This window comes from Scyliorhinus torazame, chromosome 19, assembly GCF_047496885.1.
Source record: "Scyliorhinus torazame isolate Kashiwa2021f chromosome 19, sScyTor2.1, whole genome shotgun sequence".
Classification (NCBI taxonomy): Eukaryota; Metazoa; Chordata; class Chondrichthyes; order Carcharhiniformes; family Scyliorhinidae; genus Scyliorhinus; species Scyliorhinus torazame.
In genome coordinates, this window is record NC_092725.1 from 135169965 (window position 1) to 135185737 (window position 15773).

Here is a 15773-nt window from a genome sequence, read left to right on the forward strand (position 1 = left end):
CGAACAGTAGTCTAAGTTTATATCTCAAATTTTTTTTCAAACCATCGGCCCTCAATGCACAAGTTTTATACTGCCTTGCCTCAAACGTTAAAGGGTGTGCGTCGACACTATGTCGAAGAGACATTTGCGTGGATTTCTTCCTTTTATGATCTGGGTGTTAAGCATTGTCAGGGAAAGTGCAAAAGAGGAAAACAGATGGTCACATGTTTGTTACAGATCAGTCTGACTCCAACCAATGGGAAATCAAGCAGGGTCCAATAGTGACATACAATCCTCTCTGCGTGGTGTTCTTTTCCTAGTTCTGCCTAAGCAATGCTTAATACTCAGTCAATAAAGATGAAATGTTACCACATCGATAAAATAATTGTTTTGTTCAAGGACCGTGGGCATCATTAGCTGGACCAGCATTTTTGACAATCCCTAATTGCCTTTAATAAGGTGGAGCTGAGATTTCTTCTTGAAGTACTGCAGCGTTTCTGGGGTGATGCTGTTAGGAAGGGAATTCCAGGATTTTTACCCATTGCTGATGAAGGATTGGCAACATAGTTCCAAGTCAGGATCGCGTGCGACTTGCAGGGAGACTTCTAGTTGGCGGTGTTCCCATGCTTATGTTCCTTTCTACTCCTCGGTGGTAGAGGCTGCAGGTTTGGAAGATGCTGGTGAAGTAGCCTCGATGGGCTGGTGAAGTAGCCTTGATGGGCTGCTGCTGTCCATCTTGTGTATGGTATACATTGCTGTCAATGTGCGCCGGCCGCAGAGGGAATGAATGTTCAACTGGGGACTGAGCAGCTAATCAAGCGGGCCACTTTGTCCTGGATAATATTGAGCTTCTTGAGTGTTGAACTGCACTCATCCAAGCAAGTGGAGAGTATTCTATTATACACCTCACTTGTGCCTTTTAGTTGGTGGACAGGCTTTGGGAAGTAAGAAGGTGCGATAGAACGCCAAACTTCTGACCTGCTCTTGTGGTCATAGTAATTATATGGCTGGTCCAGTTCAGCTTTTGGTCAATGGTGACCTCCAGAATGTTGACGATAGAGGGCGGGATTCTCTCCTCACCGGCGGGGCGGGCCGTACCAGCGTCGAGGAGTGGCGTGAACCACTCTGGTGTTGGGCCGCCCGAAAGGTGCGGAATCCTCCGCACCTTCAGGGGCTAGGCCGGCGCCGGCAGGGTTGGCGCCGCACCAACCGGCGCCGAAGGGCCTCCGCCGGCTGGCGTGAGTTGGCGCATGTGCAGGAGCGCCAGCAAGTGCTCGCGTCATCCCAGCGCATACGCAGGGGGGTTCTTCTCTGCGCCGGCCATGGCGGACCGTTACACCGGGCGGTGCGGAGGGAACGAGTGCCCCCACGGCACAGGCCCGCCCGCGGATCGGTGGGCCCCGATTGCAGGCCAGGCCACCGTGGGGGCCCCATCCGGGGCCAGATCCCTCAGCGCCCCCCCCCCCCCTTCCCCCCGAGGACTCCGCAGGCTGCCCGCAGAACCAGGTCCCTCCGGTACGGACCTGGTGTATTTTACGCCGGCGGGACCCACAGTAAATGGGCGGCCACTCGGCCCATCGCGGGCCGGAGAATCACCGGGGGGGGGTGCTGCCAACGGCCCCCAACCGGCGTGGCGCGATTTACGCCCCCGCTGAAAATCCGCCGCCGGAGAATCCGGCAGCCGGCGTCGGGGCACGATTCACGCTGCACCCCGCCAATTCTCCGGCCCGGTGGGGGTCGGAGAATCCCACCCAGAATATTTAATAATACTAATGTCACTGAGTGTCATGGAGAGAAGGTCAGCTTTTCTCTTGTTGGAAATGGTCATCACCTGTTACTTGGGTATTCCTTATTTGCCACTTGTCACCCCTGAAGTAACAATTTAATAGTATAAACAACAACAACTTGCACTTAAATCGCACCCATGGAGAAGAAGATTGTCCCAGGGTTCCCACAAGGGGAAAGATAACCATGGAACGGACGGTGAAGCATGACTAAAAACTTAATCTAACAGATGAGTTGAAGAAATGTTTCAAAGTTGGAGAGGGACGAGAGCGCGTGCACTAGGGTTAGAGAGGGAGCTTCAGAGAATGCGGCTGAAGTGACTAAAAATAGGAAAGGATGTTTTGGGAAAACTAGATGGTAATGATCTTAGAGAGGAAAGGAAATTTAGGGATGTTTGCTGTGGATGAAAATGTGAACAATGTACATTTCTTATTTCCGAGTAAGGGAGCCATTAGGATGCAATTTGAATAAAACAATGCATGCCATTTCACTCTGTTTTTTTTTAATTTAAAGTAGCCAATTAATTTTTTTTGCCAATTGGGGGGAAATTTTAGCATGGCCAATCCACTTACCCTGCGCATCTTAGGGTCATGGGGATGCGACCCACGCAGACATGGGGAGAATGTGCAAACTCCACACAAAGAGTGACCCGGCGCTGAGATCAAACCCGGGTCCTCTGCGTTGTGAGGCATCAGTGTTCACTCTGTTTGTTGACAGAAGCCTGACAGTTATCATAATAAGATTCATGCTGCATGACTGTTCCATAACCTATCATTATCACAGTGGGGTGCCTGACAGTTCATAGTTTGATCGACAGTTTCAACTGGTTAGAAAGTCCTTGATGTGGGCTATGAATTCAAACATTTGTTTTATAATGGATTGTAGGAATTTAAATATAATGAATGGGTTTTTATCCATAGAAATGTTTTTTTTAAATACTGAAAGTATTAACGGGGGCACTTCGAATTTCCTTTTATTTTATGTCATTAACCGTATATGTGCCAGACCCTTATACTATGCCTCCCCCAAGACTTTAGCCAATGTATTTCAAGTTATTCTAATTCACACCATGTATTTACATCATTTATACAACTACCACATAACCCACTGTTGTTGGAGGTATGGTTGGCTCTGTTGATTTAGAGGTTTTTCTGGCATCTGGATAGCTGTTCATCTTCTTTTTCCATTCCTTGGTATTGAACTGCTCTTTGTCAATTTGGGAGTTGAGATGATAGGTATTTGTTAATTTATCCAGCTTTTTCCAAGGTGTATGAACGCTGTGCTCACCCCCACAGCATTTATTCCTCAGCTTTTGCCATGCGCTCACCACAGCGCATGTGGAAGTTCATGTTTCAACAACGGGACCTTCATTCCCACTTGTTTTGCAATTTTAACCAAATGTTTCATTACTTTCTTCTTTTCCAGTTGTTTTTCGAGCTTATGAATCTTTTCATTCAGCTCAACAACTCTGGTAAGTTGAGTTATTTCTGTTTCAGAGTTATCTGCAGATCTCATGTATACGTTTAACAACTTCACCTCGGCAGTCCGCTATTTTTCGAATCGTTCTTCCACGATTACTGACTGCTCCTTAAATTCTTTCAATTCATTAGATTTGTTAGATCTTCAATCTGATCTGTAGAGTTTATTTTTTCTGCTTTTAAATTCTGGATTTGCTGTTCCACAATATGCATTCCATCCTTCATGTTGTTCAGATTGGACCAAATTTCAAGAAATTCATCAGTTTTGGTTGTTAATTCTGCTTTCCAGCAATTCCTTCTCCAGTTCCTGGCATCTTGCACCATGCTTACTAAAGACTTATAATGCTTGAAGTTCATCAAATTTTAATTGATTTTTGTTGAATTTGTACATACAAGTTCATCATTTAAGCATTTCACGTTCTCTTTCAAGTGCTCTACTTCCTATGAGCAATATTCCAGTGTTCTCATTAGTTCTTTTGCTCATCAAAATCATCTTTCTGAAATTAAAGGTGATTCTTTACACACATCAGTTTTTCGTTGTGCTATCATTCAAGCTCACGCTATGAAATTGTGCTTCTAATTGTTTTTGAGAATCCTCACTCTTTTGTGAGAATGTCTATTTTCTCTTGCCATTCTAAGTTTTTGATTTTATCTCCTCATACGTCTCCTTGGAAAAGTAATGTTCTCCCAAGCATTCTTCCAAATATATAATCACCTTCTTCAGCTCTGCTGACCTTTTTTTGTATCTCTGCATCACCTCAAAATTTAGTTTGTTCAGATCATGAACAGGTGGTGCATTAATGACTTCTGAATCACATGCTTTTGCAAGGTATATACTCAGCTTGAATCTTGATTTTCAGATTTTCCAATTCAGTTCTGATACAAAAATCTTCCAACCTTATTTCATTTTCCCTTTATAGGATTTGTTTATTTTCAGAAGATATTTATAAGATAGCTTTCCTTCATTCACAGCCAGCTACTCACTCTGTACTGTCACCTGCTGTTGCAGTTCAGGTAGTGTGTCAGGATTTACAAAAGGATACCGTTTCAAGACTTTTAGAAAGTTTCCTTGTGTGGTTTACTCGAGAATTGTCTTCTACCTTTTTGGCACTTTACAGGAAGTTTCCTATGTCTCTTTGTAATCTCTGTGCACTCTTAAACTTGAAGATTAAAATAATCATCAAAGGCCTTTAATATTTTGTTGATCCTGGGTGAGGATTCATCAATGCACTGCATTACGATTACTTCATCAGCAAATTCAGCAAAACAGTATAAAAAGGTATACATTTGGGCTTTCCTGACTTTCTACTTCGATGTGTTGTGCTCTAATGCTTTAAAAAGTCCAAACTCATCTGGTAAGTTGAAGTTTTGATCCATATTTAAAAAGTTTTGATGTGTAGGTTCAGCTGTAAGATGTTACAGAAATTCAAGATGGTGCAGCTGTTCATTTGAAGACAAAGGGTTTTCGTTATTCTTTCATGGAATATCGGTGTCACCAGCAAGATTAGTATTTGTTGCCCATCCCTAACTGCCCTTGGCCTGAGTGGCTCGCTATGCTATTTCAGAGGTATGATGAAATAGGAATTTCGGATGGATTTTATTTATTTTACTTTTATTTATTTTAATGAATTTTAGAGTACCCAATTATTTTTTCCAATTAAGGGGCAATTTAGCGTGGCCAATCCACCTATCCTGCACATCTTTTGGGTTGAGGGGGCGAAACCCACGCAGACACGGGGAGAATGTGCAAACTCCACACGGACGGTGACCCAGGGCCGGGATTCGAACCCGGGTCCTCAGCGCCGTAGGCAACAATGCTAACCACTGTGCCACCGTGCTGCCCAAGGATGTATTTTATTAAGGTGCAGTAAGTGTTAAAAGTCTGGGTTTGTGTGTGTGTATGACTGCTGCAGTAGTGTTTTTTTAAATCTTGGTTTGAAAGGTTTTGGGATCCAGAGGTGCAATTAAGGCATTGTAAAAGATTGGGTTAATAGAGTTTTGTTTGGATTGAGGGGGTTCCCTATGGGGTTAATTGGATTTCAGTTTTGGAAGATGATCTAATTAATGGGAGGAGCTAAGGTATCAGGCATTTTGTAGAAAACCAGTTTAAGTTGAGCTTTAGATAGAGATGTGAGCAAAAGTCAAACATTCGCTCTCTCTGCAGTTCAGTTAAAGAGATATCTGTAGACTGATTAGCTGAAGGTCACTGAAATAAGCTGAGAAGCAGATACTGAAGAAATAGAGCCAGAGTTTCTGTATGGGTCTGACAGGATTCAGATCTTTTCTTTAAAACAGTGTCAAAAAAGCTCTCTCTCAAGGCAGACATTTCTGTACAGCAGGTATTCCTGAGTGCTAACTGTATTTGAAAGTGGATTAAGAACTGAGATGTTTTTTTTTCTGTTGTTTGAGTAGAAACAAAGATAGTAGTTAAGGGGTATTGATTAGCATTGTTTAAGAGGCAAGCTACTTGTCTTGTGTGATGTTAAAAGATATTTTAATATTGTGTTAGTAATAAAGTTTGTTTTAATACACCATATCCCAATTTTTGGATGAAATCACTCCTGGAGCGAGGTGTCTTTTCCTCCCAGTCTTACAAAACTGAAATAAAATATTGGGGTTTCGGTCCAGCATCCGAACCACTGATCGGCTCGCAATAGAGGGCAGTAAAGAGTCAACCACATTGCTGTGTGTCTGGAGTCACATGTAAGCCAGACCAGGTTACGATAGCAGATTTCCTTCCCTAAAGGACATTGGTGAAACAAATGTTTTTTTATGACAATTGACGATATGTTTCATGGTTACCATTACTGAGACTAGCTTTCAATTTCAGATTTATTCATTGAATTAAGTTCCTCCAACTACAGTGGGATTTGAAACCATGTCCTCAGAGCTTTAGCCTGGGTTGCTAGATTACCAGACCAGCGGTGTTACCACTAAGCCACCGTTTCCCCACGCATGCTGATTCTGCCAGGCTCCCACTGCAATGGTGTTGGGCTCAGCCTTCAAAACATTTTAAACAATGGTTCCTAGGATTGACTAGCTGCAGACTTTTGCATGACAACGCTCTGCTTTAGGGTCGCGGAAGCATTGAATCCTGGCTTAAAATTTTTTTTCGAGTACCCAATTCATTTTCTTTTTCCAATTAAGGGGCAATTTAGCGTGGCCAATCCACCTAGCCTGCACATCTTTGGGTTGTGGGGGCGAAACCCACGCAAACCCATCAGGGAAGGAAATCTGCCGCCCTTATACCCGGGCTGCCCTACAAGTGACTCCAGACGCACAAAGCAATGCGGTTGACTCTTAACTGTCTCCACCCCCCACTAAGTACAAGAGCAATTAGGTAATGGTAATGGTATTGGTAATAAATGCTGGCCTAGCCATCGACGTCCACACCCCAAGAATGAATTTTAAGAAAAGGATTCAGGAAAATGAATGTTACTTAAAAGAAAATTCTGCCTAGCCTCCAACAAAACATTCAAATGGACAAAATCCAAAGCATGAAATTATTACTGTCCATTTTACAGATAACTGGTCTGATTGCACCTTGCCCCAGAATCTCATATCTGTATGATTTTTGTTTAAATGTCAAACTATTAAAAATGATTTTCTAGTACCAGCAGCAGTGACAGCTTCTGCAGACGTGCTGGTACTGTTGGATGATACACTTCAGCAGACATAAGAAATTGCCTTGGTAACTGAATTGTTTGCAACATTATTGTACCATCAGATTCAATTTATTGATTTAGCTTTTTGATTCAGAAGTTTCTTCACCAGGACAAAAAAGTAGAAAGTGAACCCATTTCCTTCTAACAGATCCTCAATCACTTCTAACATTCCAATATGATACTGTTGTAAAAATTGTACACTGCATTTGGATACATTGATATAAATATTCACTTTCATCTTCTTGCCAATTCCAGCATTTTATGCTCCTTGAAAGGTGGAGTCTTATTAAGCCCTTATTAAATAGAAGCTCTAATCATAGCAAAATTGGGACTGCATTATTTGATTTTCGTCGCCTAACTGTTTCCGTTAGGAAATTGTCACAATAGAAAGAAACAATATTATTGTTACTGCACGTTTACTTTTAACTTTTCTGATAGAACGATAACGTGATCATGCTCAGAATTTGCTACAAATTTGTTGCATGTTATACTTTCAGTACTTTAAATTTTGTTCCACACAAACGTTCACACTATATAAATAGATAGCTAAATCACAATATTGCAGCTTCTGCAGCTTTAAGTAGGATTTGCCATCCAGTACCTTGTGGCAGAGACTGGACTGAAAGGGAGGGCTGTCCAGGCTGGATAGTGATGAGTCCCTGACGTTGTAAGTTCATCAAATGCTGCTGTTGCTGGATTTGTTGCATTTGGAGAAGTTGCTGTTGGAAGACAATCTGTTGGGCTGCCAACTGCTGCTGTAGAAAGATACATCCAATCAGACGATGTAAAACAGGGACTAAACTCACAGAGGTAAACAATTGCAAATCTCATGACTTCAGAAGAACAATGCCCTCGACCAGTAATAGTGATGAATTCGAGCTTTATTTATCTGTGATGTGGGTCACTTTTAAAACGTTAAATGTTTTTACGATAAGCAGTGGGGTCTTATGCTTCTTTTTTGCCCCATGTATGACGTGCTAAACGTCATTGGTGCTGCTTTCGCAAGGCGGAACGCATGCTAACTTTCAAAGCAGGCACCCAAAACCCACTCTCAGACGGTCATCTCCATGTTGTCAGGATTGTTAGAAAGAGAAAGGCAACTGGAAAAAAATATGGCACATGCCACATTCAACTCTATACGCCAACCAAGACACTTGTCATTATGTCTGTTCATCATTTTGAAATGTTCAGATATATTTTTTCATGATTTAACTGTTCACTGTAATACTAATTTCTGGGAGTATAGTGTACAGTGAGAGGAGCAATGTGTGCAAGAATAAAATTTTTACTCAAAATTGTGCTTGATTTATAATTAAGTGTCTCAGTCCGCTAACAAGAAACTCCGGTACTTTTCTCCTTCCAGTTTAATTGGCACCGCCTTCATTTCAGAGTGACTAATCTGTTTGTGTTTGGAGAGCGAGAAGATCTGGAAGAGATGGGTGTTATTCTCATCATGCTCATGTATATGCAAATGATATGATGTAACATTTCAATGATTTTTCTGATTCATATCCTTTTTTAAAAACTTATTACTATGATCTTTTTTATTACTGTGATCTTTTTTATTACTATGATCTTTTTTATTACTATGATCTTTTTTATTAATATGATCTGAACATGACATTTCTTTAACAAACATGTCATAAGCACTAATTTGTTAATGCAACTCAAGTAAGCCGTGGCAAAACACAATTCCACATAATTTTCAGGAATACTTACTAAACGTTATTTTGTGAAGATTAGGACAACTAATTTCGGTTACCAAAACAAAAACCATCAAATGCTAAGGTCACCTATAACATTAAACGTATCCATGTCCATTGTATAAAATCTTCACGGCAGTAGATCTTTATAGTCAATGCTGCTTTTGCAGCTGAATAAGTTTAGTCCTTAGTGGCCCATGAATGTGGTCTCAAGTGATCTATTAGTAAACTGGGATGTAGCCCTCATAGCATTGCCCTGTTAGCTTTCTTTTCTTCTCTTCTCGGAATACATTAAAACTGGGAATACATTCAAGGCGGAGAAGTGCACTATTACAAGAAAACGTCTAACTTCCAATTTTTTGTGAGGCATTACAAGACAAACTGGAGTTCTTGGGCTCAAGAGGATATGAGAAGGCAGTCACACTTCAGAGGAAGACAAGCTGCTGTGGAAGACCTTTTTGCTTTAGTTTGGGGAAAAGCAAAACTTCTGATGCACTCACTGGAAAACAGACTGCATAATGGAGCAAGTCATGTGGATGGCCCAGGGCCTCAGGAGAAATAAGGGAGCAATTTCTATTCCATATTTGATGGCTGCATGAAATTCTGTTCACAAATCCAAACAGAAACAATGCCTCAGGAGGTCAACGCTGTTTCCTGTACGTTTGCATAATGTGTCTCTTGAAGACAGTGTCCACGATACCTGCTGATCAATTTAACTACCTCGGCGTGTTTTGTTTGTATTATGTTTATATTTGATGCAGTTTGCTGACAAGAGCTAGGTAGGCCAGGGAAATGGGCCTGTCAGGTTGATTTATGAGCACATCAAACTGTAACTTTCTGCTCGCCAGTCCAAACCTACGGTAGCAGTTCATTAATCAGGGACCTGTGACTTTGAAGTCTATGCTCAACCTGGGTTTTTAACAGGAGGCTAAATTTGCATGCTCTCTGAGCTGTACCTCGGAGGAAAAAAAACGAGGCTCCCTCGCCAACTCAGAATCTCTGTGACTACCAGATAATCAGTACTTTGTCCATCATTCAGCTTGCTCTTTGTACACTGTGATTCATTAGTGAACATTAAAAGACAGCAGCTTTGGATTATGACTCTCGGGTTCCGTACTACAAAGAAGAGGAACATGAAAGTATTACTTTCATTGTTATTGGGCTCAGCAAAATCAGAATAATGTACCTTTGACAGCCAGAACTTTGTTACAGGAAAATTGTGATCTTACCCTTGCCTCCCTCCCGCCCCCTTTCACCCCAAACTATTACGGAGGCAGCCTCGCTAGTCAGCACCTACCTCTTTTGATTGCTTGCCTGGGTGCTGCTGTTGTTGCTGCTGCTGCTGCTGTTGCTGTTGTTGTTGCTGCTGTTGTTGCTGCTGTTGTTGTTGTTGTTGTTGCTGCTGCTGCAAAAGCTGGAGATGCAACTGTTCCTGCTGTTTTTTGTAGAACTCTTGAAGCTGTTGCTGAAAAATAATAGATACTGCTGTACAAAATGGTGCCAAAATTAGAAGTGCGAATAGGAAATGGAAGGTAAAGCAAAGCAAATTCCATTGTCTTTTTTTTTTGGAGACAAAACCCCATGGTTAAATTCTGAGCGGAAAGTTAATTAATCTGTCAATCCATTCAGCTGGATGTCACAGGACTGCAATTTCAAGTGATATGACTGAACAGATTCTGAATGTGGCTGTGCAGGATGCTATTCCTATTGGAAACTTCTTACATTGCTTTTTCAGGAATCACCTTTGCAAAGGTATCTTTGGTTAGCAGCACGGCATGTGAGCTGCTTAATTGAATGAATAGATGAAAATCTATCATGCAGTTTATAAAATTCCAAACATGATAATAAGATGAAAAGCAACAACCTGTGATACTCTCGCGTCAAAAACACAATAAATGTGGCGCTTGACAACAAATAACATCAACTCGTTTAAACTTTTTTGCTCACGTTTTCAGTGTTATATGTATATTTAATAACTAACATGCGCACAGTACATAAAAAAAACAGAAAAGAAATTGTTGTTCTAGGAACTTTCTTTTAAATGTGTACTAATTCTGGTTCAGCACATGTTTAAAATATAGCATTATAATACTGTGCAATTACGAAATCATTAAATTGGGCTTCATGAAGCAATTTCAATTGTGTGTGTGACTTGTCAGAAGCAGGTGTTGCTGCGGGTGTTCTCATACCTGCTGTAACATGACTGCTTGCTGCTGTTGAAGTAGAGCCTGAAGCTGCTGTGGGGACAGCACTTGCTGCTGAAGGATCTGCTGCATCTGCTGAGGGGTGATCACCTGGGGAGTCATCATGGCCACTGACACAGGCACCTGCTCCAGCAAGAGAGATTCAGAACATCAAGCCAAACCAGCATTCTGCAACATGCTGTGTGCTTTGCTTGGTCTTGCAGCACTCGCTGAAGGAACAACATTTTCAAAAAAACGGTGAGATGCCCAAAAATCAATGTTTGCCTTCTACCCTCTGCACAGACATGCTCCTACAAGATTTCTTGTGGCAATTACATTTGTTTCCTTAGGTGCTGCTGTACCGTAAGAGCAACACCTTGCAGTAAGAGATGGAGGAATACAGTGAGAAGCTCTCGGAGATACACTATTTGAAGGCTTTGCTTGTACTAACCAGCTCATAATCTGAAAAGCTTGTCAACCTGCCAAGTTATTCACCCTCTGAAAAAAAGCAATTACTTTCTTCCTTGAAAAGGCAAATACCTTCTAATCTAAATAAAAAGTCAGAGTAAACATTTTCTCTTTAACATTTTCTTACGGACTATTAAGAAAGTGGTATGACAAATTCAGAAAATGAGTTATTATAGTGACAAGTGATTTAGTTTGATATCATTTAACAACTTATTTCAATTTGAAGGTAATCATCGTTCAATGGATTTTCAATGGAGACTATTTTTAACTAAGAAAATGCATGTTAAATTTTTTAATTTCTTAGCAAAAGCAACCCAAAGCATCTGCTGTAAAATTACATTGAATACAAAGGATGATAATTTAGTGCTTGAGAACTAATATATGAAGTTATATCAGCATTTTCCTAAGCTTACCAGAAAAACATTTCATTGCGGTTGGTTTTGCCAGGAACAATACAGGGTGTGTAAAGCTAGCAAGTTACAACAAAGGACATATATTATAAGCAGTTATACTTTAAACAAATTAAAACCTTTTTTTCTCCAGACAATGGACTAGCAACTTACTGAAATAACTACAACATCAAAATAAACCCTCACATACAAATTAGTTAATTTGTGACATCGAAGTATTCTGTTGGTCGAAATTTAAAACATCCCATTAACAACACTGTTCAAATTGGTGCTAATGTCCAGTCAGCTGGGAGGTGTGTTTTTGTGAATTACTAGCAAATGTCTTACAATATAGGAAATGCTATAAACTATAGGCATGTACTATGATGCCAAAAACACACAACCTGAGAAAATAAAAATTAGAAGCAAATTTCTGTTTCCACTGCCTTGGTGGTGACCTATGGAGCAGATCACCTGACCTTTATAGAACTCATCTAATTTTCATTCCAAATTGCCAGGCTATCACCCAAGTAGTGAAGTCAAAAATTCAATCATTCATCTTGGCAATCAGTTAAATTTACTGAGCAAAGTTATCCTTATGACTCGTTGAATGCTGGGTTGCCTATATCAGGGAGGTTTCATACGCAGTTTGTACTGAATGAGCTGTTCTCAGGTGGTACAGCTTTTGCCCACAGGACCCCGAGATTTGGAAAATGCATCAGTGTTTGTCTGTCGGATCACTATCCAGGGTTTTGCCCCAAACATTGTGCTTGCCTTTGCCAGGAGAGAGCTGAGTTCAACTGAGATGCCCTGAAGGTTCACACATGCCCAATTTGGTGAGGACTTTGGTGGGAGGAGGGAAGTGATTGGAGTTGCTACAGCCATGCACTGTACTGAACACAGGTAGCACAGTGGTTAGCGCTGTTGCTTCAGGGACCCGGGTTCGATTCCCGGCTTGGGTCACTGTCTGTGCAGAGTCTGCATGTTCTCCCCGTGTCTGCGTGGCTTTCCTCCGGGTGCTCCGGTTTCCTCCCACAAGTCCCGAAAGACATGCTTGTTCGGTGATCTGTACATCCCTCCGTGTACCCAAACAGGCGCAGGAGTTTAGCGACTAGGGGATTTTCACAGTAACTCTATTGAAGTGTTAATGTAAGCCTACTTGTGACACTAATAAAGATTATTATTATTAGAAGTAAGGACAACATTGGTGAAAGAAAAACGCACAATCATGCTTGCGTTAAATTTAAATTTCTCATGCAGTTTTAATTTGCTCCTGTGTTAAAAAAGCCATTGTTTTAAAATGCTATAAATATATTAGGCGAGATTCTCCATCCAGCGATGCCTGAATCGGGAAACACAATTGGGAGAAGGAATGCCCGTCAGCCGCAAATCATGGCCCTCGACAGCGGGGTGAATGCATTCTACCCCGCACTCCGGTGTGGGCAGGCAAATTGTACAGTAAACACCGTTGGCATATCATTAACAGACCCACCAAGGCATTCTCCAGGCCTCCAGCGATGCTCCGCTGAAATTACCTTCAGCGAGGTTCACGTGTGGTACTTAAAATCGGGAAACAGGCGCTGTGGCTGCTGAGGATGCGGGCGGGGATACAAACTCTGTCCAACAGCACTATGGTGTGCAGACAGTTGTGTCATTGGCCGAGGGCGTCTGCCAGGGCTGGGGTGGGGGGAGGGGAGTAGCAGGGATGGCTAGGAGGTGGGCCGTGGGTTGAATGGGTGCCTTCCCTCCGCTCCCCCCCCCCCCCCACCCCAGGCCACCCTCCCTCGGTACCCTCTGGCCCCAGCCGACCCATCAACGGGATGGGCGTACTCCAGCGCAACCTGTGCCATTTTCTTGTAATATATATATTACTCTTTTTAAAAAATAAATTTAGTGTACCCAATTCCTTTTTTTTCCAATTAAGGGGCAATTTAGCGTGGCCAATCCACCTAGCCTACACATCTTTGCGGGGGCGAAGCCCACGCAAACACGGGGAGAATGTGCAAACTCCACACGGACAGTGACCCAGAGTCGGGATCAAACCTGGGACCTCGTCGCCATGAGACTACAGGGCTAACCCACTGCGCCATCATGCTGACCATATATTACTCTTTTTGTCTCGCCAAGTTGTTGAAATATAGATGCAGTTTTACAGTGATGATAAAGTAATTTAATAAGTCATATTAAATAATCTTGTGAGTCCTTTTTACTTAATACTGAACTAGTAAACAAACAAATAACTGTAGATTAAACTATTAAATAAGATAATGCTATATACTGATATCTATTAACTTCTTCTGTCTAGCTGTCTCTCTCCTGCACTCTGTGCAATCCAGACACACTTTCCTCCAGGAAAGAGCGGGAAAACCTTTTTATAGGTCCTGATAGTGTGGCCATCTAGTGTTCAATTGCCTGTACTTTCTTAACATAGTCTGATCATGTATTACTACATCCAGAGATCACTAAACCAGTGCCATCTTCTTGGCTGGGAGGAGGGTGTATGGGGAGTGGAATGACTATATGCAGCTCCTGATTGTCAAGCTCTCCAGTGCCAATCACGACTCCATCATAGCACACACCGGCATGCACTGAAATTGCACTAGTTCCACGCAGCGCCGGTGCTAGCCCAGTAACGTGCCCTGAATCACTCCGGGACTGCCACTGCTTTCGCCAATGTAGAACACTCGCGATTCAGTCCCGGAGTCAGCACTTAAGTCTCGCAAGCGGGAATCTCAGCCATTCAATACAAACAACACTATGTAATCTGATAGGGGAAAAAGTTACACTGTAGCACCTGTCACATATTTTACAATCAGCTATAGTACCTATGAGCGCATCAGTACAAAATAGTAAGAGGGCTGAAATCCAAGAAGGTATGAGACTCCAGGTGATGGTTTGTGATACTCAGGCACAGGATGAACTTAGCCACATAAAAAAATGAGTTATTAACCTGGAAAATGGATGATGGCCAGAATCCGAAAGGACATGAATAATGCCAATCACCACAGGGCGATTGGCTTGTATGCTATCTGTAACATGTCTCTGATTGGTTACCTCCTACCCCAACTAAAGTGTAAAACATAGCAAAAATTTGCTTTCATAATTAACTGATACTCAGGCAATTAAGAAAAATAACATTCTTCAAATGACACTGGTTTAACATTGGGTGCAATCGAACGGCCTCGCCGCGCCCCACTCGGAGGTGCGACGAGGCCATTAAATCTCACAAGAGGCCTCTCGCAAGATTTGCGATGCTCAGAACGCCTCGCGAGATCCAAGGAGATCTCACGAGACTTTATAATCTGAACTTCGCCCTCAGTGGGCGATATCCAGATTCACATATTTAAATCAGCAGGTATGCTCTCTTAAATATGTAGGTGCTGGATTCTCCCGAGCCCCAGGAACGAGCACCTGCTCCTGGGAGAACCTGCTATGGCACCATTTAGCGCTGGTCCACACAAACGTGGACTAGACCCAAAGCATGCCGGGGAAGGGGGTCTCCCAAGCCATCGGAGGCGCCTGATGGTCGGGCCTGGGCAGGGTACCCTCGCACTGTCGGCCTGGCAGTGCCATCTGGGCACCTTGGCAGTGCCACCCCGGCACTGTCAGGGATCCCGGGTGGCACTGCCAGTGAGCCATGTTGCCCGTGCCAGGGATCGGGCCTGGGGGTACCCTGCACTTATGAGATTGGGTGAAGGGAGCCCAAGAACCCCCTAACAGGTAAGTTGGGGCATTGGGGTGGGGGAATCAAAAGGCCATGGTGGGGGATTGAGTGATCGGAGCAGCATTTAGAATTGGTGCCCCAATCTTCTGCACTGTACCGAGCCAAGGTAAATGCAGTCCCGGCGGGGCGTTCCTTCCAAGGCCAAATTAAAAAAAAGAGTCCCGTTCGATTGTGGGGTAATTTCCGGCACTTCAAGTGGGAGAACACCCCACTAAACGTGCCCAAAACAGGACTTTTTCCCCCTGTTAAATCACACCCATTATCACTTGTGACACCATGGACAAATTTTTAAATAAATGCCGTAAGATAACATTTATATGGCCAGTAATTATGGCCACAGTCCAGTTTTACAGTTGATATACTTACAGATCAAAGTTTCAAACAGTTTTTGAAAATTTG

General features: G+C 42.5%; 1 protein-coding gene across 7 annotated transcripts in view; it reads right to left on the reverse strand.

The window, feature by feature from the left end:
* foxp2 (forkhead box P2) overlaps positions 1-15773 on the reverse strand; it is a 545939-nt gene that overhangs the window by 110436 nt on the left and 419730 nt on the right. For 6 of the 7 annotated variants that reach the window (XM_072485280.1, XM_072485279.1, XM_072485281.1 and 3 more), the window contains 3 exons: positions 10800-10937; positions 9908-10075; positions 7509-7662 (listed from right to left, as the gene is read on the reverse strand). In XM_072485280.1, the coding sequence (XP_072341381.1) occupies positions 7509-7662; positions 9908-10075; positions 10800-10937 (460 nt within the window). The remainder of the gene's footprint in view (positions 1-7508; positions 7663-9907; positions 10076-10799; positions 10938-15773) is intronic. The other variant, XM_072485283.1, reaches the window with a different exon arrangement.